The sequence below is a fragment of the Martes martes genome, assembly GCF_963455335.1.
Source record: "Martes martes genome assembly, chromosome: 2".
Taxonomy (NCBI): Eukaryota; Metazoa; Chordata; class Mammalia; order Carnivora; family Mustelidae; genus Martes; species Martes martes.
Genome location: NC_137889.1, coordinates 68,995,103 through 69,022,381, shown reverse-complemented (window position 1 = coordinate 69,022,381; position 27,279 = coordinate 68,995,103). Strand labels below are relative to the sequence as shown.

Sequence of the window (27,279 nt, the reverse complement as noted above, 5' to 3'; positions counted from 1 at the left end):
TGTGTATGCAATATGATCCTGATTATAAGAAATACACATTAACCTGTATATACATGGAAGAAGACCAGAAAGAAACCAAATGTTAGGAATTCTTTCTGAATATGGTTGAGTTATTTCTATTACATATTATATACTTTTCAGAATTTCCTAAGCCTGCTACAACAAGCATATATTACTGTGATTGTTTAAGAAAAAAACTGTATCACCTGGAAACTAATTCTTACTTATTTAGTCTTTTTGGAAAACTTCCATAATGATGATGCTCCAATGGATGATTGGACAGAAAGGATCCCTCATAAGGAAGGGCATTATATAGTGATCTCTTTATGAAAATGCAACTGAATATAGGGGAAAAGACAATGAACTCTTTAAGAAGAGTTCTTTGGGTAACCGGTTCTTCATATCTCCAGAACTCAGGTGCCACCCTGGCAGTTTTCTAAGGTCAACTTCCCACATTGTTATAAGAGTAACAATTAGTATGATGGCATCTTTTCTTGTTTTTAAGACATTTATTTACTATGTAGCTTCTTTATAGAGTCACTTAGAGTAGCCTTGAAAGCACTTTTGGCTGTCCATTAAAGATGAAAACATCTATTTCAAAATCTTTGTGTGAGCAATTTCAGTCTTTTAAAACATATTTCCAGAGTGCTTTACCAGGAAGTCACCAGTGCTTTCCCTCCCATCCTCTGTTCCCAACCCCTATTTCTTCAAACTAAGTAATGTATATAAACTGCTTAGGTTTCCCATCCTAATTTTAAGTCTTCTGAAATAGAATCTAAATTGGAGGGAACATTTGAGATCACCAAGTCCAAACCTGTGCCCGTGGCTTTACCAATAGTCTTGGGTTTAAAAATGAAGTCATCATGGAAAAAAAACTACAGTGTAAATTAACATTTTTAGACAGTTCTTTATATTGACATCTATTACTTTTCTTTGGTCTTTGTTCTATCTAGAGCAGTTGACAGCCTTTCTTATAAAAGAAGACTGCCATCATATTCATCCATAATCTTTTCTCCAGATTGAATCCCTTCAATGAGTTTTCTAGGGTCACCATCCTTGTTGCTCTTCTCTGGACAAGTTAACTCTTGAACTGCCCTGTCCCATAGTCAGTGTGGTACTGCTGGCATGCTGTAGAGCCAGACTGTCAGCTATTCTTATTCTGAACCTCAGTTGAAAATAGCATTGATAATGATAATAATAATGATAATAAACCATTTATTGAACATTATTTACTGTGTACTAGGACACTGTGCTAAATTCTTTCCATACATAATCTCACTTAATCTTAACAGTCCTGATGTGTAAATTCTAATTTTTATCCCTATATCAGAGATGAGAAACAAGTGACTAGAGAGGTAAAGTAATTCATCAATGGTCAGTCAGCTGATTAGTAGTAGTGGAACTAGGATTTGAACCCAGATCTCATTCTGGATCCAGGTTGCAGTTTTGTTAAAATTTGAAAGGTCAGGGGGCGCCTGGGTGGCTCAGTGGGGTAAGCCTCTGCCTTCGGCCCAGGTCATGATCTCAGGGTCCTGGGATCGAGCCCCGCGTCGGGCTCTCTGCTCAGCAGGGAGCCTGCTTCCCCCTCTCTCTCTGCCTGCCTCTCTGCCTACTTGTCATCTCTCTCTCTCAAATAAATTAAAAAAAAAAAAATGAAAGGTCAGTGAAACAGTAATTTTCAGAGGAAGTAGGCTATCAAATAACTTATAAAGCCACCACTCTAACATCTGTTTTCATGCTACCAAAAGTTAACTTCTGCTCCCATGGCATATTTTTTTTTTAAAGATTTTATTTATTTTATTTGACAGACAGAGATTACAAGTAGGCAGAGAGGCAGGCAGAGAGAGAGGAGGACGCAGGCTCCCCGCCAAGCAGAGAGCCCAATGTGGGGCTCTATCCCAGGACCCTGGGATCACGACCTGAGCCGAAGGCAGAGGCTTTTAACCCACTGAGCCACCCAGGCACCCCCCATGGCATATTTATTATGAGTCATACCACACTGTATTAAAATTGCTTGCTGCCTCCCTTCTATGCAAGTTCTTTGACTTCTTACTTACCTTGCCTAATAATATTTATCATGTATAAGATGCCCCAATACCTAATAGTTTGTCAGTAAATAATTAGTGAATAAATTTTTACATATTACTTATCTTGACCACATGGATACATATTTTACATAACAATGGTCAGTGTATACACTGTTTTGTATTCCCGCTTCTTGCAACATTTATGTGCAGGTTTTTGTGTAGCCACAAGTTTTCAGCTCCTTTGGGTAAATACCAGCAAGCATGATTGCTGGATCATATGGTAAGAATATGTATAATTTTGTTAGAAACTGCCGAACTGTCTTTCAGAGTGGCTATACCATTTTGCATTTCTACCAGCAATAAGTGAAGGCTCCTGTTGCCAGCTTTTGTTGTCAGTGATTTGGATTGTGGCCATTCTAATAGGTATGTAGTGATATCTTATTGTAGTTTTAATTTGAAATTTTGTAATGACATATGATCAATATCTTTTCATATGCTTTTGCCATCTTTGTTGAGGTGTCTGTTTAGATTTTTTTTTGCCCATCTTTTAATTGGGTTGATCATTTATTTATTGTTGAGTTTTAAGAGTTCTTCATATATTTTGGTTAGCAGGCCTCTGTCGTATTGTTTCTTGCAAATATTTTCTCCCGGTCAATGGCTCGTGTTCTCATTCTCTTGACATTATCTTTCACAGAACAGAAGTTTTTAACTTTAATGAAGTCCAGGTTATCAGTAATTTCTTTCATAGATTGTGCATTTATTTGGTGTTGTATCTAAAAAGTTCTCACTGTACCTGCCAAAGCCTCATCTACATTTTCTTCTGTGTTATCTTCTAGGAGTTTTCTAGTTTGTGTTTTACCTTTAGGTCTGTGATCCATTTTCAGTTAAGTTTTACATGTGTATGTCCAGTTGTAATGGCACCATTTGTTGAACAGACGATCTTGCCCCATTGTATTGCCTTTGCTTCTGTGTCAAAGATTAGTTGAGTTTATTTATGTAGGTCAGTTTGGGGCTATTATGTTCCTTCTTTGTTTGTTTCTTGTATCCATAATATTTTTCCGGGGTGACTTGTGGAAGTCATCTTTGGGTAGCTCTTCTCTGTTGAATCACAACCCTAGTGTATAGTGTGGGTAGGTGATATTAAGCAGAGTGTGTGCTGAAAAGAACCAGGGGGTAAGAAAAGTTGTCTATCTGCTCTTTCTCTCTCACTAGGCATAGTTCTTGGGCTCATCCACTAACCTTCTTGAGCCTCAGTTTCTTGAACATTAAACAGGAATAGAGTAGCTGTTCTTACTGCAAAGTGTTGTATGGAAGTTTAAATGAGGTGATAAAAGTGATATGCTTTGCAGATTTTAAAAAGCTGTGCAAACATATGTGATCATTTTTATTGTCCTTATCTCCATGTTAGATGACATGACGATAATCGACGTGGAGATTTATCCAATGTTGTTCGTTGTATATTTTTTCTTATTCATTTATTGATAGGGTTTCTTTTTTTCCAGTCAAGACATGCATTTTTGTCCTTGTGATCAGTGAGGGATTCCTTCCAAAATGATAAGAGGTGAACCTATGTGTATATAAGTTCATTATTGCAGATTTCAAGATCTACTTATCATGGAGCAATGCTTAAGAAAGCAAGTTTGGAAAGGAAAATGAGGATATTTTGTTCCTTTGATCTGTCTGTTCTACCAGTACCGCCCTGTCTTGCTTACTGTAGCTTTTAGTAATCTTGAAATTGGGTGGCATCAGTCTTCTTACTTTGTTCTTCTCCTTTAATATTGAGTTGGCCCTTCTGGGTCATTGGCCTCTCCATATAAATTTTAGAATCATCTTGTCAATATCCACAAAATAACTTGCTGGGATTTTGATTGGGATTATATTGAATCTGTAGATCAGATCAATCTGATCTACAGATTGGGAAGAACTGACATCTGGATAATACTAAATCTTCCTATCCAAGAACATGGACTGTCTCTTTATGTAATTGGCTCCTCTTTGGTATCTTTTATTAGAATTTTGTAGTTTCCCTCATACAGCTTTTGTACATATTTTGTTTAAAAGTATTTCATTTTGGGGGGGTTCTAATGTAAAAGGTAAAGTATTTTTAATTTCAAATTTGCTGGTTCATTGCTGTTGTATAGGAAAGTGATTGACTTTTGTATATTAACTCTGTATCCTACATCCTGACTGTAATTGCTTATTAGTTCCAAGAGTTTCTTTCTTGATTCTTTTTGGTTTTCAACATAGATGGCTATGTCATATATGAATAAAGGCAGTTTTATTTCTTCCTTCATACCCTTTATTTCCTTCTCTTGTTTTACTGCAGTAATTAGGACTTCCGTACGATGTTGAAAAGTAGTAGTGAGAAAGAACAACCTTGCCTTATTCCTGATCTTAGTAGGAAAGTTTCTTACCATTAAGTGTAGTACTAGCTGTCGGGTTTTTGTAGATGTTTATCCAGTTGGGGAATTTTCCCTCAATTTCTAGTTTGGTGAAAGCCCTTCTTTTATTCTTTTAAAGACAATTATTATATGTATGATATATATATATGATATATATATAAAATTCAAAAACTTTCTCATTTCCTTCATCTTGTTTCAACCCTACTCTACCTCGGCAAGAGGTTTATTTGATATTTCTGAGCATAGAGGAATTTAGGTTACTTTGATACCTTTGCTTAAGCTTTTTCTTCATTTTTTATTTTTATTTATTTTTACTTAAATTCAGTTGATTAATGTATAGTGTATTATTAGTTTCAGAGGTAGAGTTTAGTATTCATCTGTCTTATATAATACCCAATACTCATTACATCATGCGTCCTCCTTAATGTCCATCACCCAGTTACCCCATTCCCCCCAACCGTCTCCCCTCCAGCAACCCTAAGTTTTTTCCTATGATTAAGAGTCCTTATTTTCCTCATCTTTTAAATGTCTTTTTCACTCTTTAGCCTCTTGCAAATGTCTGTCCGCTTTAGGATCCATTTCAAAGCTCACCTGCCTCAAGAATATTTCACAGATGGGGTGCCTGGGTGGCTCAGTGGGTTAAGCCTCTGCCTTTGCAGGTCATGATCTTAGGGTCCTGGGACCCAGCTCTCTGCTCAGCAGGGGGCCTACTCCCCCCCCCCCCCACCTCTCTGCCTACTTGTGATCTCTGTCTGTAAAATAAATAAATAAAATCTTTAAAAAAAAAAAGGAATATTTCACAGAACTCTGAGCAAAATCTGTATCTCCATTAACTCTTTGTTCTTAACTTATATTGTGGTAATTATAGTCAGCTTTTTTTTTCTGAAATTTGTATATATTTAGATTGTTGATAGACATGATTCTGTAAGTTTCTCTTCTGTCTTATAGGACTGTGTACTTTGCATATAGAAAAGCTTAAAAAATTGAATTGAACTTAAAGAAAACAAAACCTTTATGTATTTTTGCAAACACTGGTATAATCCTGATTCACTTACTGTGAACATTTACGGGTTTTTGAACCTAAGTATAAAACTTTATATTTGTCCCTTTTAGATTTTCTAGTTTACTGTTTTCCATTGGGCCTCCATTCTCACCAGTTTTCATTTTGTCTCCTTCTTTACAAGGTTCCTCTTTACCAAGATTATTTTGTATTAAGATTGTCTCTTCTAGCATTTTCTTTGTCCCTCCCAGGTTTGTAGTTCTCAGTGTGTTTGTATCTACATCCAAATAATTAAATCAGTAATATCTTCAGTGAGGAAATGAAGGCTAGGTTGAGACCGAAGGGGTAGGTAGGCATTAGATAGAGTTTTGTGGGACGCTGTAAAGAAATGAAAATGAGGAGTCATAACTTTGAATAGTGGCAGAATTTTTTTTCTTTCAAAATTTTATTTAAATTCAAGTTACTTTATATGTAGTATAGTAATAGTTTCAGGGGTAGAATTTAGTGATTCATCAGTTACATGTAATACCTAGTGCTCATTAATAGTGGCAGAATTTTTAGAAATAAGTATAGAGAGCCTTGCTAGGTGACTATTTGAATATATTGCAGGTATCTATGTGGGTTTATTTTGTGCAAATTTATTCACATTTTCTTTGTTTATATTGTTTCTTAATGGTTTACCAGTAGCTGATTGGAACGTTAGAGGGTTATTTCCAGAGTTTCCGTGCCATAGGCAACTTAATCTTTCCTTGCCAGTTAGAGGATTGATCTTGATGCCAAGTACAGGAACTTCACAATATCTTCCTATAGTTTGTGAAGTTGTTGTTGTTGTTGTTGTTGTTTATATTTTATTTATTTATTTGACAGACAGAGATCACAAATAGGCAGAGAGGCAGGCAGAGAGGGAGGGAGGAAGCAGACTCCCTGCTGAGCAGAGAGCCCAATGCGGGGCTCGATCCCAGGACCTGGGATCATGACCCGAACCAGAGGCAGAGGCTTTAACCCACTGAGCCACCCAGGTGCCCCTAGTTTGTGAAGTTTTAAGTTGGAAATATTATTTCCTTAATGTTACATGAAGTGAATGACAGAGCAAGGAGTTTAATGTAGATTTTGCTCATACACCATTTGTCGCCCCCTGTTATTTCCTCCCACAAACTCCAGTATATAGGACAATATAAATCTTAAAAATGTTTTAAGAATCTGTAATAAATGTGGGCCCATTTTGAAATTAGAGTTTCACCAACTTTAATTTAGACAGTAATATGATTTTAAAACCTTTCATCAGTGATTACAATCCCTTTTTTTTTTTTTTTAAGATTTTATTTATTTATTTGACAGAGAGTGACAGGGAGAGAGGGAACACAAGCAAGGGGAGGAGGAGAGAGGGAAGCAGGCTTCCTGCAGAGCAGGGAGCCAGGCTTGATCCCGGGACCCTGGAATCATGACCTGAGCCGAAGGCAGACGCTTAACAACTGAGCCACCCAGGTGCCCCAGTGATTACAGTCTTAAGAATCTTATTAACAAGATTCTTTCCTGCTTATAAGTCTACTCTTTACTTTGACTCTTATCCTAAAATTTCAGTCTCATCTTTGATCTTTCTTCTGCACAACACAGTTTTCACTCCATTTCTTTGCTTTGGTTGCTATAATGAATCTCTTATCTATAAACTGTAATAAAGAGAAAAGCCAGGTAGGTTGAATTATAGAAGTAGGACATAGGGAAAAGAAATATGGCTAGAGAATATAAATTAGGTGTGTTTTAAATACCAAATTTGTAGTCATGACACTATTTTTTTTTTTGTTTCTTCATTGAAAATTGCCATAAATTCAATACTGTTAAGTTTTAATTGAGAAATGCTAGGGTTTTTGTTTTATTTTTTCTTCTTAGTGTTGGAATTTTTTTTTTTAAGATTTTATTTATTTATTTGAGAGAGAGAGCATGAGAAGGTGGAGGGTCAGAGGGAGAAGCAGACTCCCCCGATGCGGGACTTGATCCCAGTACTCCAGGATCACCACCCGAGCTGAAGGCAGTCTCTCAACCAACTGAGCCACCCAGGCATCCCTGGAATTTTTTTTAAATGAGAAAATGTTCAAAAGCATCTCAGAATTCTTTCAGTAAATACTCTGAAAATGGGTAGTAGTTCAAAAGAAGGCACAGAGAAGTAAAGCCACCAGAGATTGAACTTATTTAGGTTTTTGCAGAAGTCATACATGAGTATATTTAGCATATTTAGTAAATCAGAGAAAGTATTTTTTACTATGACATATCATATAAGAATTAATTAAGAATTCATGTTTCTTCATTGAACACTAGAGGGCCATATAGTACCTTATTGTTATTGATAGAGCTGCTTTTAACATATTTAAATATATTTAGTAATTGCTGGTCTCTCTTCTACTTGTGTTCTGGTATACTGTTTCTTGCTCAGAATTTGAAACTAATATTTAGTGTGGTTATCTCTGCATTGATATGTGAGATACCTTTGTTTTTAAACCAGCAACTAGTAAGTATACTTACATACTTTTCTTCATTTTGCTGTTGTAAAAAAACAATGACAACGAAAAATGAAGAAAGAGTGAGTGTTGGGATAAATGTATATATGTGCACAAACTTACTGTGCTTTGAGTATACAAGAATGCTTTTAGGAAATTTCTCAAGTATCTGCATATAAATGCAATAAAAACCAAAAACCTTGTCATTGTTAACTGCTTGTGGCTTCCTCAGCATATACCTGAGAAAAGCATGATCCTTCCAAGCGGTCTTATCCAAATTTCCTATTGTGTGAGCATTGAAGGTTATTTTGCATGGTGTAACTACCTCAGCATCCTGAGCTAAAAGATGATTGTTCTTCCTCAATTTCTTTTGGTTGCTTGAGTGAGGAAATAAAAAATATAATCTAAAGGGTCCAAATAGGACGAATGAGTGTGAAGAAAGTCATGTAATAAGAGCCAATAAGATTGTTTAGGCTCTTATGAACTGTGGGATGTGTTTGTGTGCATGTACGCATGTACATCTTCCCCAAAAAGTGTTACTATTCAGTTAAAAAAGGAAAAACATTGTGCAGGCTCCAAAAAAACTGGCTTTGAGGTACATTTAACTTATGGACTACTACTGATCTTTTTGTCTTCTTTTTTTATTCAATTATAATTGACTTACTGATCTTAGATGCCTTATAAAGAAGTTCAATGTCTTAAGTAGAACCTTGGTTAAATTTTTATTTCTCCCCTTGATACACTTTAGAGAGAACTTGTTAATAATTTTTATATTATGTTTCAGGCAGAAAATAAGGCTGTTTTCTCTTTACTATTTTTACTTTTCTTTTTGTGAAGTAGGATTAGGTTGAACTCAGGGGAAACACATTGTTTATACTTAGAGAAGAGCCTGTAAGAAGATCATATGACAGACAGGGCAATACTACATTTAAAGACTTAAAAGAACCTCATCTCCTGAGTCTTCCTTAGATTTGCTAATTTTAATATTTTAAATCATTGCCTCAAATTAGTACTATAATGAAGTGATAGAACTGTGGTCTTTAGCTCTGACTTTTACTGAGGATGTAGTCCTGTTTAATAGTGATGAGTTTCTTTTCAGTTTAAAAATCATTGCTATGTAAATGGTATTCTTTAACTGTGATAAAATTATATTTTCTTTGTGTTTGTTGTGTCTGTCTAGTTTTCTGAAAAGGTTTATTCCTGAATTTTGACAGATTGGCATGAGCTTACATATTAAACACTGAAATTGAATTCTGATCTTTTTGTTCGGGTAATTTTAATTAGCTATTCATGGCATAATCTACTTGGCAAATGTTATATGGTCAAGAGTGTAAAACAAGTAAAAAAAGAAATAGTATCTGGTTATGGTGAGAGACATCTGAACTGCTTCTTCCTTGAGAAAGAGAAATGTTAGATGCTATTGATGCAGACATTAAAGTATTGTCTTTTTAACATGTATCTGGAGAAAACATTGTCTTACTAAGTTTAGCAATTATGATTGCACCAAAAGAATTGCCATTTTCCTTCTAAGATGTACCACAATTTAATACTGACTTTTATGGGAGTGGGAGGGAGGAAGGTGTTGCATGTAACATTGTTATGCTAGACACCTACATCTACTGTAAGGGCATTTCATTTCTAAAAGGTTAATGCAGGAGGGGCAAGTACAGAATTGAGCGTATGTGGTATTTTACAAAGGTAAAAGATCACTTTGATTCCCTCAAAAGTCAGAGGATTTGGGAAAATCAGGTTAGTATGAATACTAGAAACATTTCTAGACTATCATTCACCTGTATTAAAACTAATTTCCATCAGTGACTTCTTGACCATACTGAAATGATTTTCAACCAGAAAACTTTCTTAAGCTCACTTCCCCATATCACAGTTTATAGGAGACACAAATTTGAGAGATAATAAGAGTCAGAAAAGTAATTTCAATGAATATAATTGACTAAATATAAGATCCAGAGCATCTCTAAAGGGGGTTATGGTGGAAATTGCAATCCTGATACTGCCATATTTTCCAATTCTTGAAGTCACTGGAATTCTGGAATTTTTTAATATTTTGTATGTTGGTGTCCAAATTTTTCAGAAGCATTTCTGTAGGCTGGTTTGACCTGTGAACCACCCATTCTCATGAGACATGATACAAGGAAGAAGAGTGTGCTGATCATCACTCATTGTATATGCAAATAGTTTGCATCCAGTGCAGATCCATGAAGGCCATGGAGTTGTTTGGAGTAAAAGTGTAACATTTACATAGCACATTAATGCCTTTAATTGGTGACCTATGCTGGTTTTGGGTGTTAAACTGCCAAATGAATTGGCTTCATTTTAAAGAAATGTGTGTCCTAACTTCCACAAGGAATTTGAGTTGGCCTATATGTAGGAGAAACAGAATAAAATGATCAAATGTACATGAAAATTGGTACCAGGGAAAATACTGGAGTAGACTATGAAGACAAAGCCAGGAGAAAAGATAAGGACTGAATTATGATGAGATGGCGTAAGCTGTTAATAGGATAAGGTCGACCACTCATGGGGGTCTATACTTGTATTTAAAGTGTAACCCTAGACTAGATGTGTCAGAAACATCTGGAGTGCTTATTAACAATGCAAATTGCTGGGTTACATTTCAAAACTACTTAACCGAATCACCAGGGTTGGGATGTACATTTGTAATAAACTCCCACGTGATTCTAATACAGATTTAAGTTTGCAGAACATTGATATATTTCTTTGTCTCTCTGTTTCCTTGTGATAAAATTAAGAGGATATGCTAAGTTCTCTCTGGGGAAGAGAAAATGTCAGTCACACACACACACACACACACCCCCATCAGACAGACAGACAGACAGACACACACACACCCTTTTCCTAATATTAAAGGAATTTCTCACATGGGGCTTCATGAATGATTGAGTAGTCTGTGCCCTCAATAACTATAACAAATGCAAATAATTATGAAGCAAGTAGAGATTGTGATCTCTGTAGTCAAACTGTGAAGTTTTCAAATATTAGCTGTTACTTCATGGCAACTTAACCTCAGGCAAACTGTTAACCTCTCCCAATCATAAGGATGGTATTAGTATCATCAATAGTGTTACTGAGAGGATTCAATGAGATAATATCTGTAAAGTAGTTAGAAAAGTGACAGTAAGTCCTTAATAAGTATTAGTTTTTTTTTGTAAGATTTATCATCATAATGTTGTAAGATTATACTTAAACTAGCTTACCTAACTATTCCAGTCTATATAATATGCTATGTAAAATATCTTTAGTTCCAAAGATACCTACTGTCTTAGGTTGAAACTATTACACTGATTTTTGTCTAAAACACTATGACCTTTAACATAGAGTCCAGCTGTTTGGTGGTGTGAATTTCATCACTGCTAACCATGGAACACTTTCGTAATTCTGACAGGTTTTTTTTTTTTTTCCTTCTAATTGTTGTTAGTGCTAAGCCTAGAAGGAATTTGAAAGAGAACCTAAAGTAAATTTTGGTAGTGTTGGGCTTTGAGTCCTCATGTGGAAATGTACAGAAAAGATGGAAATGCTAGTTCTATAATGATACGTGCCCTTGAACTGAATAGCCGGAACTAGAGTAAATACAAGGGAAGATTCTCTTTAGTGCTTCTATGGCAATCCTAGAATTACTGCTTTAATACTACAAGAATACCTAAATTTCTCACAGTTAAGAGATGATTATAAACAAATGAAAGTAGCCATTATGAATGGAAGTAAAGTCAGGTTGACTTTTTATTATCTCTACTTAGGATGCATTTTAGAGAACACATTTTGTAAAATGTTGGTATCGCTACTAGCTGTTATCTGATATAGAATGCTAACTTGATTCCTCCTAGTAGTAAGAATCGTCAGAGTAGCATCTTGCATGTAAACTTTAATTTCTAATTATGTAAAATGTAAACAGAAGAATGCTAATTGTTTTCATAGATCACCAGGGCTAAAAATAATGTATAAGTTGTTTTTTTATTTTCGTAAAAGGATTTGCTTAGTTCAAATGTACCATGTCCTTCTGTTCATTTGGTCTTTGCTGATGTTCTTATTAAAAGTAACTTCTCCTCTTACTGTTGCTTGTAGAGGCTGCTTCTTCCAAAGTGAAAATGCTTTAATTTTCTGTTTTTGGTTGGTCTTAAGTGAAAATTTGTGGTTATTGAAACTAGATGCAAATGAGGAATGAAGTATAAAGAAAGTACTTGGGAATTTGGGAAGTAAGTGCCAAGAGTTATTCATTTGTTTAGCTACAGATGTTGGTTTTATATGTCTACCTTATAAATTTAGTTTTCAAGAATGAATTGTTTGTACTTTACCAATATGCTGCCATCTGTCTTACGGTCTAATGAGTGAAAACTTTAAATATGCTGAGGTATGTCTGTAATGTTTATCACTCACAGTTTCAGTTTTCAGGTGTATTTCTTATTACTCTTTCACTCTGTTAACCAGTATAGAAATGAAGATTAAAGTTTTAAGAGAGACTCATTATTGTGTATCACTTAGATATCAGTAATCTTGTATTTAATTTTTATGCTTTTTCACTCCATAACAGAAGATTGCAAACTGGTATCTTATATAGTATTTTTTTTAAACACATTTAAATTTATTGCCAATATTTAAAAATCTGGAGAAGAGTTCCCATAAAATACTGACTTTTTTCTTTTGGAAGTGTGTTGTATCTGGCTTTACTTGTCTCATGTGCTTACAAAACAACAATCATTTGTGCCTTTTAAATGGGCTTTCCAGGTCTTAAACCTGCCCTGTTTATCTTCATTATCCCTGCCTGCTTCTCTAGTCATTTGAGTTTGCTTGGAAAGACAAGCATGATTGTAGGAAATCCAAAAATAAGTTTTCATTTGTCACATATCAAACTAGTTTGGATATAAATTCACATCAGCATAATATGTAACAGTTTATTAAGTTTACTATTTAAACGGCCAGAGATTTGTTTAATACCTCACTTCAAATGGATATTATCAAGGTGAGAATTTGTCTCCAAAAGTTTGCCACCCCAAATACCCAGATTTTCATCCTGGATCTCCTGTTATCCTTTCCATTCTTACTAAGTTTTGATGTTTACACTCTACTTAGGATGACCATTTATCATATCACAAAAGTAAACCAGTGTTCTTAGAGCTCCTTGTCCTGTAAGATATTTCAGTTATCTGTTGCCACCTAACCAGTCACTCCAAAGGTTCATAGATTATAACAAATAAGTATTTTATTATTTCTCATTGTTATTGTAGGTTATGAATTTAGGAGGGACTCATTAGGGCATTGCTAATTCAGGGTTTCAGTCAGATGATGGCTGTAGAGGTGAAATAGCAGGGCCTTAGAACAGATGGGGGCTGGCCAAGAATCTTTTTTTCTTCATGTAGTCGCGGGATTTCTACATATGTGGTCTTTCTACTTGGGCTAGTTTGAGTTTCTTCACAGCATGGTGGTCTCAGGGCAATTGGTCTACTTAAAATAGGGCTATCATTTGAATATTTATTAGGTAAGGTGAAAGCTGAATCTCCTTTTTATGCCTATCCTAGGAAGTAACTTAAACGTTCTTTTTTGTTTGAAACATATTCCACTTGTCAGTGGAAGGAGTATCAGAGTACATTGTAAGGAGCATATAAGATGAAGGATACTGGGGCGCCTGGTGGCTCAGTGGGTTAAAGTCTCTACCGTTGGCTCAGGTCATGGTCTCGGGGTTCTGGGATCGAGCCCCGCATAAGGCTGTCTGCTCAGCGGGGAGCCTGCTTCCTCCTCTCTCCCTGCCTGCCTCTCTGATTACTTGTAATCTCTGTCTATCAAATAAATAAATAAAATCTTAAAAAAAAAAAAGGTGAGGGATACTATTATGACTATTTTTGAAAAACACAGGAGGTCATAATATCTTTGCTCTAATAACTTTTTTTCTTTTTATTTGGACTTCATAAAATTCAGGCTCATTAAAATTGATTCCATATATAATATATGTGTCTTACAGAATACTGTATTTCTGTATCTAGAATTCAGTTATCTGGCAAACTTACATACCTGAAACATATATAATAAAAAGTAAATCTACAAAGGAGATTAGAAAGTAACACCACTAAATTAAGCTTAACTTATAGAATAGAACTTATAGAATGGAATAGATGTTCTAATACAAAGCATGAGTTTAGGAATTAGACATCCTGGGGTAAAAATCTTAACTTCACTGCCTCACAGCTCTGTTGCCTTGCGCAATTTTTAAAACCCTTCCAAACCTCAATTTCCATGTCTGTAAAATGTAGGATATTGATACCTTCCAGTCTTTTCATGATATTTAAGTAAAATAAAGCATGATCTACTAGGAACTCTGTCAATGTTTAATCCTTCCCCCATATCACTGTACCAATCTGAAGTAATGCATCGTTTTTTTCTAAGCCCTAGAGCTGCTAACTTGCTTTACATCTCCTATTGGTCTCTGATAGTCTCTTAGCATCCCTGGACTTCCTGCTTCCATCCTGAGATCTTTCTGTTTCAGGCATAATCAAGAATTCAGGTATTGAGTCTTATTTTCTTAATAACCAGTTAGTTTCTTGTTTAACTTCTGCTGTAAAATTAATGTTGATGTTTGCTGGTGTATTTTGTTGAATGTATAATTTTGACAGTGTAAAAGGCCAGGGGTATCAACTTTCAGCCCATGCAAGAATGAAATCCTGTATGTGTCTTTTTTTTTTTTTTTTTAATTTCTTTTCAGCGTAACAGTATTCATTGTTTTTTCACCACACCCAGTGCTCCATGCAATCCGTGCCCTCCCTAATACCCACCACCTGGTTCCTCCGACCTCCCACCCCCCGCCCCTTCAAAACCCTCAGGTTGTTTTTCAGAGTCCATAGTCTCTCATGGTTCACCTCCCCTTCCAATTTCCCTCAACTCCCTTCTCCTCTCCATCTCCCCCTGTCCTCCATGTTATTTGTTATGCTCCACAAATAAGTGAAACCATATGATACTTGACTCTCTCTGCTTGACTTATTTCACTCAGCTTCATCTCTTCCAGTCCCGTCCATGTTGCTACAAAAGTTGGGTATTCGTCCTTTCTGATGGAGGCATAATACTCCATAGTGTATATGGACCACATCTTCCTTATCCATTCGTCCGTTGAAGGGCATCTTGTTTCTTTCCACAGTCTTTTTGATAGCTTAATTCTAAAAGTATTTGCTGTGCTTAATGAATAATTCCTTGCTTAAGTTTGATGCTGAAATAAATATTGATAAATGAATACCAATGAATACTTTATCAATATTTGCAGAAAATTGCGATTTATGAGTATTCAATGAATATTGATAAATCTCACATGTTCTCATAGCATGTTACTGAGAATTATATAAGTGAAGTTGTGGAACTATGTTCATTTCACTCAAAATAATTGTTTTTTATTTATAATTATGTCAAAACTCAACAGTGTAGTAAACATAATTATCTCCCCCCATTTTACTTTTTAAATTGTCAATATTGTCAAATATCTTATATTTCCATAGGTTCAGCTTTTTATTTTTCATAGGATAAGTTCTTATAATGTTTTAAACCATTAATTTGGTGAACTTCCTGCATTGTAGCTCAGTTCAGTTTGTTTTAAACTGTATTGAAAAACCACCTGACATTATTATCATTATTATTGTTAAAAGACTTTTTAGTATTTATGTCCTTATTTATGACTCCCTAGCTCACACTTAGAATTTTTGTAGGAGTCATAAATTAATAAGTAATACTGACTTTAACTGAAAGGTTAATGAGCCTTTAATGCTTAAGCTTGTTCAGAAAAGTAACTTAAATGATGGACCTTAAAAAACTAATATAAAGGAAGTTTTTGTCTCCTTTCTTAAACCTAATTTTATTTTGAGGATTGTGAAAAATGAAGTTGCTTTAAATCCTTATTTTGTCATCTGATGAGGTTTTTGCATGACTGAAATACCTGTAATTACTGGGTAATTTTTGTCATAGTTGACTTCAAGGTATAACTATAATAATCGTCAACTAAATTCTTGGTGAGCAGCTGTGTAAGACCAGTTTAACAGCTGGGGTTAACTCAACACAGACTGTAAGAGTTAAACTTAATCATGAGGCAAGGCATGTTAAAGTCATTAAGGACTTCATACTGGGCATTTCTGAAATACTTAAAAAATTCAATCCAGTAGTTGGATTTTTTTTAATCTCAGATATTTAAGTGTTTAATGAAAGAATGAGGAGAAGTATCATTTTAGTATAACTAAAGTTCTAAGACACAAATATGGGAGTAAAATCCAAAGTTTACTCATTAAAAAAATTATAAAGTATATTCTGATGTCACTGTTTGGCCACTATGGTAAGTAGGAAAGAAAAAATACAAACAAATTATTATGGTATAGTATGGAATCAGAAAAATCCTGAGATATTTTTCTTGAATCATTTAAAAAAATAATTTATGCCTGGAACTTTTTTCCAGTGAAAATATTTTCTTATTGTTATATAACAGTAGTGTGTGTGTGTGTTTGTGTGTGTGTGTGTGTGTGTGTGTATATATATATATATATATATATATATATATATATAGCAAAGGGATAAATGTCTATTTTTAAAAGGTATACACAAATGAAGTAGTGAATTTCTTTTTACATGTTTTATAAAACCATAACTATACTATTCACCAAACTGTAATAAAGGAAGGCTCACCAAATTGACAGTCCAACACTATTGCAAGAAGGTTCTATACTTGGTACTACTGGAGCTGACATATACTCTTAAAGCTGCAAGGGACTTCATTCTCAGTCATCTAGTTTGGTCTCCTCATTCTGGAAATCTGAAATCTGAGACAAGTTAAGAGACTTATTTAGGGGGACACTGGTTAGTGGTAGAGCTGAACCTAGAACTTAAAATTCACCCAGGATTTTTCGTATGATGATAAATTTACCTGGAGTATGAATTCCAGATAATTTGCTTAGAGTTGATTGAGGTAACAGTTTAGTCAAGAATAATGTAGTTGTAAACAAATTTAGTTGTAAATAAGTTAATAAGTAGTTGGGATTTTTGGATCGTAAAATTTCTGGTGTACCATGGGGTAGTTTTGTCATCATTTTGAAGGACTTGTTTGGTTGGATTTTCTCTTAGTTTTTGTAACTTTATTTTTAGCCATTTTTTTTTTTTTAAGAAATAACTGGAAAATTCCAGCAGAATTCAGGAAGAACCTAGATGTCCAGCAGTTAGACTATGGCTCTGTAAATCGAAGCAGTTACAGTACTTTATGTAACCCACTATTGTAGTGTTTTTACTTGACAGTGTAAAACATACATACATTGATATTTATACATAATGCTTTTATTTCACAAATGCCAATTACCAGGTCACATTTTTATAACACTTGTATAAACTGTATGTGCTATTTCAGAACCCAAGCTAGTTTCTCTTAAGTACTAAGGGGCTGCCCTTGGTGCCCAGCTAAAGAAAATTATCAGTCTCCCTTTATCCGTGGAGGAGTTAACGTTCTTTTCCAAGACCCCCCTGTGGAAGCCTGAAATCCTGGATAGTACTGAATCTTATAAATACTATGTTTTTTCCTATACAGACATCCATATGATACAGTTTGATTTATAAATTAGGCACAGTAAGAAATTACCAGCGATAATAATAAAATATGAACAATTATAACAGGATACTATAACCAAAGTTATATGAAAATGGTCTCTCTCTCTAAATACCTTATTGTTCTGAACTCACCCTTCTTGTGATGTTGTAAGAAGATAAAACACCTACATGATGAGATGAAGTGAGTTGAATGTTGTAGGCACTGTGATGGAGCATTAAGTACTCTTGACCTTCCGGTCAAGATCATCTGCCTCCTCAGTTGAGCATGGTTAACTGAAATGGTGGGTAAGGAAGGGACTACTTACTGTACAATAGTATGTTATGACCTATTAAATGTATATATGAATATAATATCTCGTGTTCATTATAGTTGGAAGTTATAATCTTTCTTAGTGCACACTTTTGAGTATTTAAATGTCTTTTAGAGGGGCATCTGGGTGACTCAGTTGGTTAACCTTCCGCCTTGATTTTGGCTCAGGTGGTGACCTCATGTTGTGCGGTCAGCCCAGCATGGAGCTTGCTTAATATTCTCTCTCTCCCTTTCTCTGTACCTCTACCCTTTCCCTCCCTAAAAAAAAAAATACCTTATAGAACTTTTTAAGGAATCATTTTTAATCATTTTGAATGTTTTTAATTTTAATAAAATGTTTCTTTTGTTTGCTCTATGCCTTTTTTGGATAATAACATTTTAAAAGCAATGCCATATATTTATATTTTAATTTCTTACTAAATCTGATGATATTTTTGTTTCTACAGTTGACCAACAATTTTGTTTGGATTTATTATATTTTTTTGCAGTTTTAACTAATACAAGCTTCACCATTTATCATTAAGCCAAGAAACTTAATTTCTTGATTTATCATTGTTTTCCTCTGTTTAAATTGCTTTATCTTTGTACATGGATTGCTTAGGCTGGGAAGATCTTTAATATTCTGATATCTAAGGTGTTAGGAAAGATGGAAAAGAATGACTGAGAAACAGAATAATTTTCTCACTCTGTATTCCTGAATAAATGAGTATACTTTATAATACTGAATTCTTGTCTCAAAAGAATATTGATTCTGACTTATTTTGCTTTAGTAGTAGTCTAATTTTAAGCATCTGGAATTTTTTTTGTTTCTACCTAAGAATAAGTCAAGTCACTTGTTTGCTTAAATTCATAGAAGTAGTGAATAATACTGTGTTTAAAATGACATAGGCTGATATTCTCCCTGTCAGAAGTATTTGGTACGAGACTTTGAAAACTCTTGGTATAAAATCATTCATACTTGTAGGTAAATTTATCTTCCAAGTGAGTTGTTTCAGCTGAATTAGGAGTAGTTTATGAAAATGGAAAATCTTTATGCTGCTTATATGCTGTGGCCTTTGGCCAAGAACAGTTAAATACTAGCCTTCTGTATAATAATGAATGAAAGAAAAGATAGATATCCAGAATATACAGCTGTAAATCTTTTTGTCATCATTAGAGAATTGGAATGTGTGGGACTATAATACGTTTAGAAATACCAAATTGTGGGTATTTGGTGCATTAGCGTTTATCTATAGTCATCTTTGACTAGTACAAACTTTTAGAAGAAAGAAAATCAGTAAGTGGTTAGTGGGCAAAATGCCTTATAGAGATTTTCTCTTTACAAGTTCCCTAATGCTCAGTTGTTGGATAGATAGTCAATGATATCTGGAATCTTAAAAGACACTGCAGTTAAGATATTACAAATTAATTTTTAGGTAAAATTGTGACAGAATTATGGAAGCCTTTATAAAACTTATAGGTGATTATGTTTTAAAATATTTTAAAGTTATTACAGATGGATTTTAGAATCTCTGCTTGCTTTCCCAGTGATTTGTAAAACTGATACGTATTACAAAGCTATGTGTGATTTTTTATCTTAATGTAGCAGCAGCAGCAGCAGCAACAGCAGCAGTAGCAGTAAGGGCAGCTAATACTACTGGACACTTACTAGATGGGAAGCATTATTCTGTGTGTTTCACTTGCATTAACTAATTTAATACTCATAAAAGCCCTGTGAGGAGGTTTTGTATAGATGAAATTGAGGTGTAGAGGCATTAATTTAAGGTCATACTGCAAATAAGAAGTAGAACCATGCTTTGCACCGAAGGCAGTTTGGTACGAGCATTGATGCTCGTACCAACTTATATTATACTTCATTAATATTTGTCAGTGTCATCTTAAAAGGAGTTTGTTTGTCTGTTTTGCAGAGTTGCAGCTTGGAAGAGGGGGTTAATAAGAGTATCTTAAATGTTTTTAAAAATATGATTGATACTAAGACTTTATTCTTTCTTGAGCACATGGAACTAGGTGCATTTTAAAGTTAACAATTAGGGTTCTGTGCTTTGTTTATGATTTCATTTCCCTCATTGGGATTTTCTTTAGTATTTGAAATTTTGGTATTCTGAATGTTTTCATGCTGATTGAGAACATTGCTTTAGAAGTACTGTTAACTTAAATCCTTCAAAATGATGAAACTTGGTAGTACACACTTCTGGAAATCAGTACTCTTTTTGTTCAATCACTAGTAATGTCTTTTATAGAACTATAGTGTTGCCGACAAATAATCGGATTTAGTGTTAGGTTTGTTGGAGTTGCAATGCTCTGTATTATCCAGTTGAGGGCAGTTATTTACTGATTTAAAAAAAATGACTTGAATTGGAATGTCACTATGTGTTTACCAGAACTTGGTTATCTCCAAATAGCCCTAGTTTTTACTCCTGTTGTCATCAATGATAATTTCTTGAAAATGAAAAACTAATTCTACTTCATAATATTTTATGCCCTCTTATAAGCAGGGGAAAGAACATGGTTCATTTTAGTTTTAATTTTCTCAGTTCAGATTATTTTTTTTAGTCCCATATCTTTTTTTCCCCTTCCTTAAGATCAGACTCCAAGTTGATTAGAGAGCTTCATATCTTCCTCATCTTTAAACTATCTGCATGTAAATACATGTAACTATAAAGTTCTTTGAGGACTTTAAGATATAAAATTATAATTTTCAGTATGTTATCATTATTGGATTAAGTGAAAGTTAAGTTTGGAGTTGATCTGTTTCATTTATTTTTCAGTGCAGAATGAATATGTTAAACTTGTGAAATATAGTATATTCCTCTAATATTTCTGCATTGAAATACCACATAGTTTAAATTATATCTTCTTTGTGGTTCAGAGAAAGGAATTTTGAAGGTTTAATTAACTGATTTCAAAGATACCACTGAGAATTTTTTTGAGAATAAAGAATGTCAGTCTACATAAAACTATATGTAATATTAACAAAGTAGGTACTAATCGTTGCTTAGAGAAGGGGCATTCCAGAGCTACTGCAACAAAGGGATTTTTCTAATAAGGAGTAAAGACAATGTGATTTGAGAAAAAGTGTTAAGAAATAAAGTGAGCATCAGAAGAGGAGTTGAGACTGGAATGAAGCTGGAGACATTCACCCACACCCATACTGGGGCTGTGCACATGGTGATCTTAGCTAACAGCCTCTTTTTTTTTTTAACTGTATCAAATTAAAGATTTCCAGTATTCTCTCTTTTATCCCTAGATCTCTGTTGTGTGTTTTTGTTTTGTTTTGTTTTGTTTTGTTGGTGTTTATGGTTTGTAATTGTTTACTTTTTTATTGAAATAATTTTGTGGCTAAAATATCCATAGCATAAAATTTATCATTTTTTAAAAAGATTTTATTTATTAATTTGACAGAGAGAGAGAGATCACAAGTAGGCAGAGAGGCAGGCAGAGAGAGAAGAGGGGAAGCAGGCTTCCTGCTGAGCAAAGAGCCCAATGCGGGGCTTGATCCCAGGACCCTGAGATCATGACCTGAGCCGAAGGCAGAGGCTTTAACCCACTGAGCCACCCAGGCACCCAAAATATATCATTTTAACTGTATTTTAAGTGTACAATTCATTGGCTTTAAATACATTCACAGCGTTGTGCAACCATCACCACTATCCATCTCCAGAACATTTTCATCTTTTCCAGCTGAGACTCATTCCGTTAAACACTAACTTTCTAGTCCTTTCTCCCAGTTGCTACTGGCAACCACCATTCTAATTTCTGTCTCCATGAATTTAACTATGCTAGGTATGTCATGTAGGGGTGCGGTCATACAACATTTGTCCTTTTTTGACTGACTTATTTCACTTAACCATTATGTCTTCAGAGTTTATCCATGTTGTAGCATGTGTCAGAATTTCCTTCCTTTTTAAGTCTACATAGTATTCTCTTGTATGTATATACCACATTTTGTTTGCCCATTCATCTGTCAGCGATTACTTGGGTTGCTTCCATCTCTTGGCTGTTGTGAATATGTTGCTGTGAACATGGATGTATGAATATCTGTTTGAATCCCCGCTTTCAGTTCTTTTTGGGAAGTGTATACCCCAAAGTGCAATTGCTGGATCATGTGGTAATTTTTTGAGGATCCGCCATACTATTTTCCACAGTAGCTACCTACATTTTATGTTCCTGCCAGTGATGTGCAACTGTTCCAATTTTTCCACATCATTGCTAACACTTGTTCTTGTGTGTATTTGTGTGTGTGTGTTTGTTTTATTTTTACTTTTTTTGTTTTGTTTTTAAATAATAGTTATCCTAATGGGTCTGCATCGTTAGTTCATTCTGGTTTTGATTTTCACTTCCCTAATTAGTGATATTGAGCATCTTGACATATGCTTATTGGTCATTTGTATATTTTCCTTGGAGAAATTTCATTGTTTACTTTGGTGTAATTAAAAATGTTACCTCTGAAAATGATTTTGCCTTTTTTTTTTTTTTCCTAAGTGGCTTGAACTCACGGGGCTTAAACTCATGACCCTGAGGTTAAGACAAGCTGAGATCAAGAGTTGGATGCTTAACCGACCGAGCCACCTAGGCACCCCAATGCTTTTGAATTTTTTTTTAAGATTTTATTTATTTATTTGACAGAGAGAGATCACAGTAGGCAGAGAGGCAGGCAGAGAGAGAGGAGGAAGCAGGCTCCCCGCCAAGCAGAGAACCCGACATGGGACTCGATCCCAGGACCCTGAGATCATGACCTGAGCCAAAGGCAGAGGCTTAACCCACTGAGCTACCCAGGCGCCCCGATTTTGAATTTTTAACTACATTTCATTTTTTTTAAGATTTTATTTATTTATTTATTTGTCAGAGAGAGAGAGAGAGAGAGAGAGAGCGAGTGTGCGCATGCATAAGCAGGCAGAGTGGCAGGCAGAGGCGGAGAGAGAAGCGGGCTCCTTGCTGAGCAAGGAACCTGATGTGGGACTCTATCCCAGGGCCCTGGGATCATGACCTGAGTCGAAGGCAGCAGGTTAACTAACTGAGCCACCCAGGTGTCCCTAACTACATTTTAAATTATGGCATAAAAGGGAAGTAGCATCTTGGTGGGACTGGGAGTATTTCTAGTGTATGGATTGGCTTCCCCAGTAGCCTACTTTATATTTAGTAAGACATATCTTTCCGAAGTTATGAAAGAAATCACTCATCTCTGATTGTCGTTTTTCATTCCCTCCATATCAAATTCTAAGTTCTCCTTATAGAGATCAATAAAAGCTATTGAAAGGAGAGGTAAGTAAGATGACTGGCTTTTGAAAGAGGACAATAGAATGGAAGGAGAGAACAACTAGTTAACCAAACATTGTGAATAGATGGTTCGCATCCATTACTTACCATCTATCAAAACTACTCTCTGTTAATTCTTACACTGAACTTTTTTTTCTTACCATCTTCATGACAGTCTAGTTCATGGGTTTGAATATGAAGTGTAGTATTAATTAACATTGGCATAAGTGCTTAATTTCGGAAAATATTTGAGGTAATGCTGGAAAGATTAGTTTGGAGCCACTCTGAGGAGAATCTTCATCTCCATATTGTATCTTAGGCATTGGGGAACAAATGGGGAAAGTTTTTGAGTAGTGGATTGTACACCATATTCTCTCTATGCATTTTAGGAAGGTATTTCTGACCATGGTATGTTGGAGAAGTTAGGCACTAAGGATTTGTGATGAACTGGTTAGTAATTATTTTACTATAAATGTTTCCCATCATAAGCTACATTTATAAATACTTGGGTTTTTCAAAAAAATATCTTTAATCACATGACATACTTTTAAGTAGAATCACTGCGTTTTTGAGAATTTGAACTGACATTTGCAAACAACTAAAATGTCTACTTATAAGATTAATGTGAAGTGCCTATTAATAGCTTTAGAGAGATAGAGTCGATTTAACGTCTTAGTATGAAATAAAGAATGGTTGTATGAAAAAGGAAAAGAGAGCATGCTTAAGACAAACAGTTGAAAATATAGTGTTCATTCTGAATATATCTAAGAACTTACATGTGTTTGTATTTTTTGAGCGTGCATAAATGCTGTCCTTAAATTTGAAGCACATTTCAAAACATTCCTAAAATATTAATGCTGATATTTAGGTAAGGAAGACTCAAGGATTTAAGAGAAAATACAGGATTTTTGTAAAGAAAACTTTACTTTCACTTTCTAGGGAATACCTGGGTCAGTAGTTGGAGAAGTTTAAAAGAGACCCTACAGCATTGCCCTGCTTTGGCTGTATTCACATTACTGACTTTGTATGGGAGGTTCACCAGCTGTTTGACTGGCAGGAGCAGGAGCTTTCACTTCACTAGTTTATAATTCCTGGCTATTCTAGGATAGTTTGCACTTCACCAAGCCTCAGACAGGTCAGGACATTTGGTAGGAGAAGGTTGAAAGACAAAAGCTGCAGGCCTTGGGTTCTCAGCCTTTTTTTGTTGTTGTTTTTTAATTAGCAAATTATACTTTAATTTGGTGGTTAGAATTTTTAGTAATGTGCCTGTATTACATGTAGAAAGTATTCATCAACCAAGAGGAGTTTTAAAATGTCAAAACCAGGAAAAGCTACTTTAAACCATGGCTTGGTTCCTGTTGATCTTAAAAGTGCAAAAGAGCCTCTGCCACATCAAACTGTGATGAAGATATTTAGCATTAGCATCATTGCCCAAGGCCTCCCCTTTTGTCGAAGACGGGTAAGTCTTGCATTTGAAAATAGGAATATTTATTTAAATGAAGAACTTCTTTTTCCTTTAGTGAAGAAATGCTTGGGCTTTCAATTGATATTTATAAATAAAATTATCAGTGCATTATGTAGCCAGATAAAACTTAAATAAGTGGTAGTTATAATAGTATGATGAGAAGCCTGGAGGGCAAGGTTACCCAGTCCACCTTTTGTTCCCTCTCTCATTTATTTTTCATGATATTAGAATCCTTTAAGTTTACTTAAAAATGGTAAATGTAAAAACTATGTTTTAAAATACGTTGGCAAATACTACAACCCCAAATTGGTAGTTTTTATTCTGTGGGAAAAGCAAGAAGCTGGTGGCATTCTTCTTATACGTGGGAATTTACAACATTAGCTCTTTATTAAGAGTACTCCAAGTTCCCTAGATTTATCTGGCCTTTAGAGCTGTATTATTTTAAATTGCTGTTTCTTTAATTCAAACTCAATGTAATAGGGACTTTACTTTTTGCTGTAATATAAAATAAAAATAGCATGCTATTGTGTGGCAGTTACGATAGAGTTTATATATAGACAATCCTGAACTAACAAACATTTTGTAGAACTTGTGCTAACATATAATCAAGTTATGATTTATTGGATGTTTTTCGGGATAACATTCTCCTTTCCCTCACCAAGTTCTGACCCTGTTAATATTAGCAGTTTTATTGTATTTTTTGAGTTAACTTGGTATTGCTAGTTTGAATTATTAACTAGAGTGATATATTTTTAGATCTAAAATATGTTTATGATCCTGAACACAGTAAACCAAAAATCCCCACAAAAACCTGAGATTAAATGGGTATTTACATGTAACAGTGCTATTAATGTTTTAGTTTCCTTTTTTAAGAAGAAAAAAAAATGAGGGGGAAATATTCTACTAAACAAGAAGATCAACACACAACACCTGAAAAGTATTTTTTTCTCCTTAGTAAAAACAATCTTTTATTTGCTGGGACTTATCCTTCGTAAAAATGTGTTTTCTAATTATCTTAGCTCCTTTTGAGTAGTTTCCACTTTTACTCGAAACAAGTGTTAGCCATGTTGAAAATATTTTGAGTGAAGTTTAAATAATACAGTTTCAACATTGAACATGGAATACAAATATCTCCATCACCCTCTTATTTTCTTCTTTACTATGTTGTCAGAAACTGTTTATTTTGTCTTCTTTTGCTTTGTCACTTTTATAACTTCTGAATGAGGTCACTGTTCTGATTTAAGCATTTACACAGAGACCTCTAATAGCTTTAAAGTCGTTAATAAACTAATTTATTATTTTAACACTTCTATAAAAGAAAATACCAACCCAAGTAAATTTTTAAATGGAGGAGAAGTGTGGGTTTTTTAAATGAAAGGATTAAGATATTAACAATCAAGATAATCTTGTTCTTTGTTGAGTATTTCTAATAAATTCTTAGGTACAATATATGGCAGATTATTTCATTATATCACAATGTATGTTTTCTACCATTATTTTCTAACATGTACATGAAACTTTAAAGGCTCTGGGACAGATTCTATAAAATTAATAGAGAACTTCAAGGCTTTCCCTGAGGGCTTCCTAGGGTCACTATGCAGCTTGACTTTTCTGGGTTACTATGTTATGTTAATTTATAGCCTTGCATTTGTAACAGCAGAAGAGAACTAGATTTGAAGAATAAAATTCACACGAGAAAGTTTTTTTGAAAGATAACTAAAAAACACATTCATTTTCGGACTGCCTACCTCCCAGTAACTTACTCTTGCATAACTCATTGACTCTGAGTACTAGAAATACTAGAGGGATCGTGTAATTATATCCCCCCCTTTCATGACTGGTTAATTTAGATAGTTTTTAATTGGCTTGCATGTTCTTTGTTATTTAATTTATTAACTTTGGTAAATTGATAATAAACATTTTAAAAATATTATTTTTCTTTATCAAAGATTTAAGGAAGACTTTTGGTATGATATGTAATTAGTCATTTTGTGTGTAACATCTAGTATATCTCTTACACTGGGCATATTTTGCTTTCAAGCAGATTGTTCTACAATCTGTACTTTGACGCCAAAGTACACAAAGCAGGTAGATTTCTGTATTTTGTAGGCCATTTTTTTCTTCTAGGTAGTGAGCTAATGTGCACTAGAGTGACCTCTTAATAAGACTTGTAACAGTCTTGACCTATTAAAATTTGAAAAACATGACATTTTATTGTCCCTCCATCCCTCATAGATGTTGATCCATGTAGTGTTTGCACAATAAAATAACTTCAAAAATTGTGAAACAATATTTTAGTTGCTATAACCACAACCTCAATTTGTATCTCTTGAAATATTTTCAGAAAATTTATTGACCTACTATTAAGTGTAATATTGGTATTGGTAGTCAAATTTAATATTATATAAATTATTCTGGTCTCTCAGAGGTACTTTGGACTTAATACTAACAACAGTAAAGAAATAGCAATCTAGCTATTACTCAGTTACTGTAAATGAAAATATTTTTAGTATTAAGGTCCTCATTATTTATTTATGATTGCTTAGGCATTCTTTGTACTAAGTTACACTTGGAATTTGTTAAAAATGTAGACTCATGGGGAACCTGGGTAGCTCAGTTGGTTAAGCATCCAACTCTTGATTTGGGCTCAGATCCTGATCTCAGGGTTGTGGGATTGAGTCCTATCAGGCTCCACACTCTGGGATTCTCTTTCTTCCTCTCCTTCTGCTCCTCCCC

The 27,279-nt window shown here is 34.5% G+C and overlaps 1 protein-coding gene across 3 annotated transcripts in view; it reads left to right on the top strand.

The window, feature by feature from the left end:
- The window catches only part of FBXW7 (F-box and WD repeat domain containing 7), a gene marked incomplete at its 5' end in the record, with an annotated part of 240,174 nt that overhangs the window by 152,591 nt on the left and 60,304 nt on the right, over positions 1–27,279 (top strand). The window contains one exon of one of the 3 annotated variants that reach the window (XM_080795263.1): positions 24,191–24,537. The exons of the other annotated variants lie outside the window; for them this stretch is intronic. Coding sequence (XP_080651389.1) covers positions 24,391–24,537 — 147 coding nt within the window. Of the gene's footprint in view, positions 1–24,190; positions 24,538–27,279 lie in introns of those variants that run through there. 3 annotated transcript variants of the gene reach the window in all.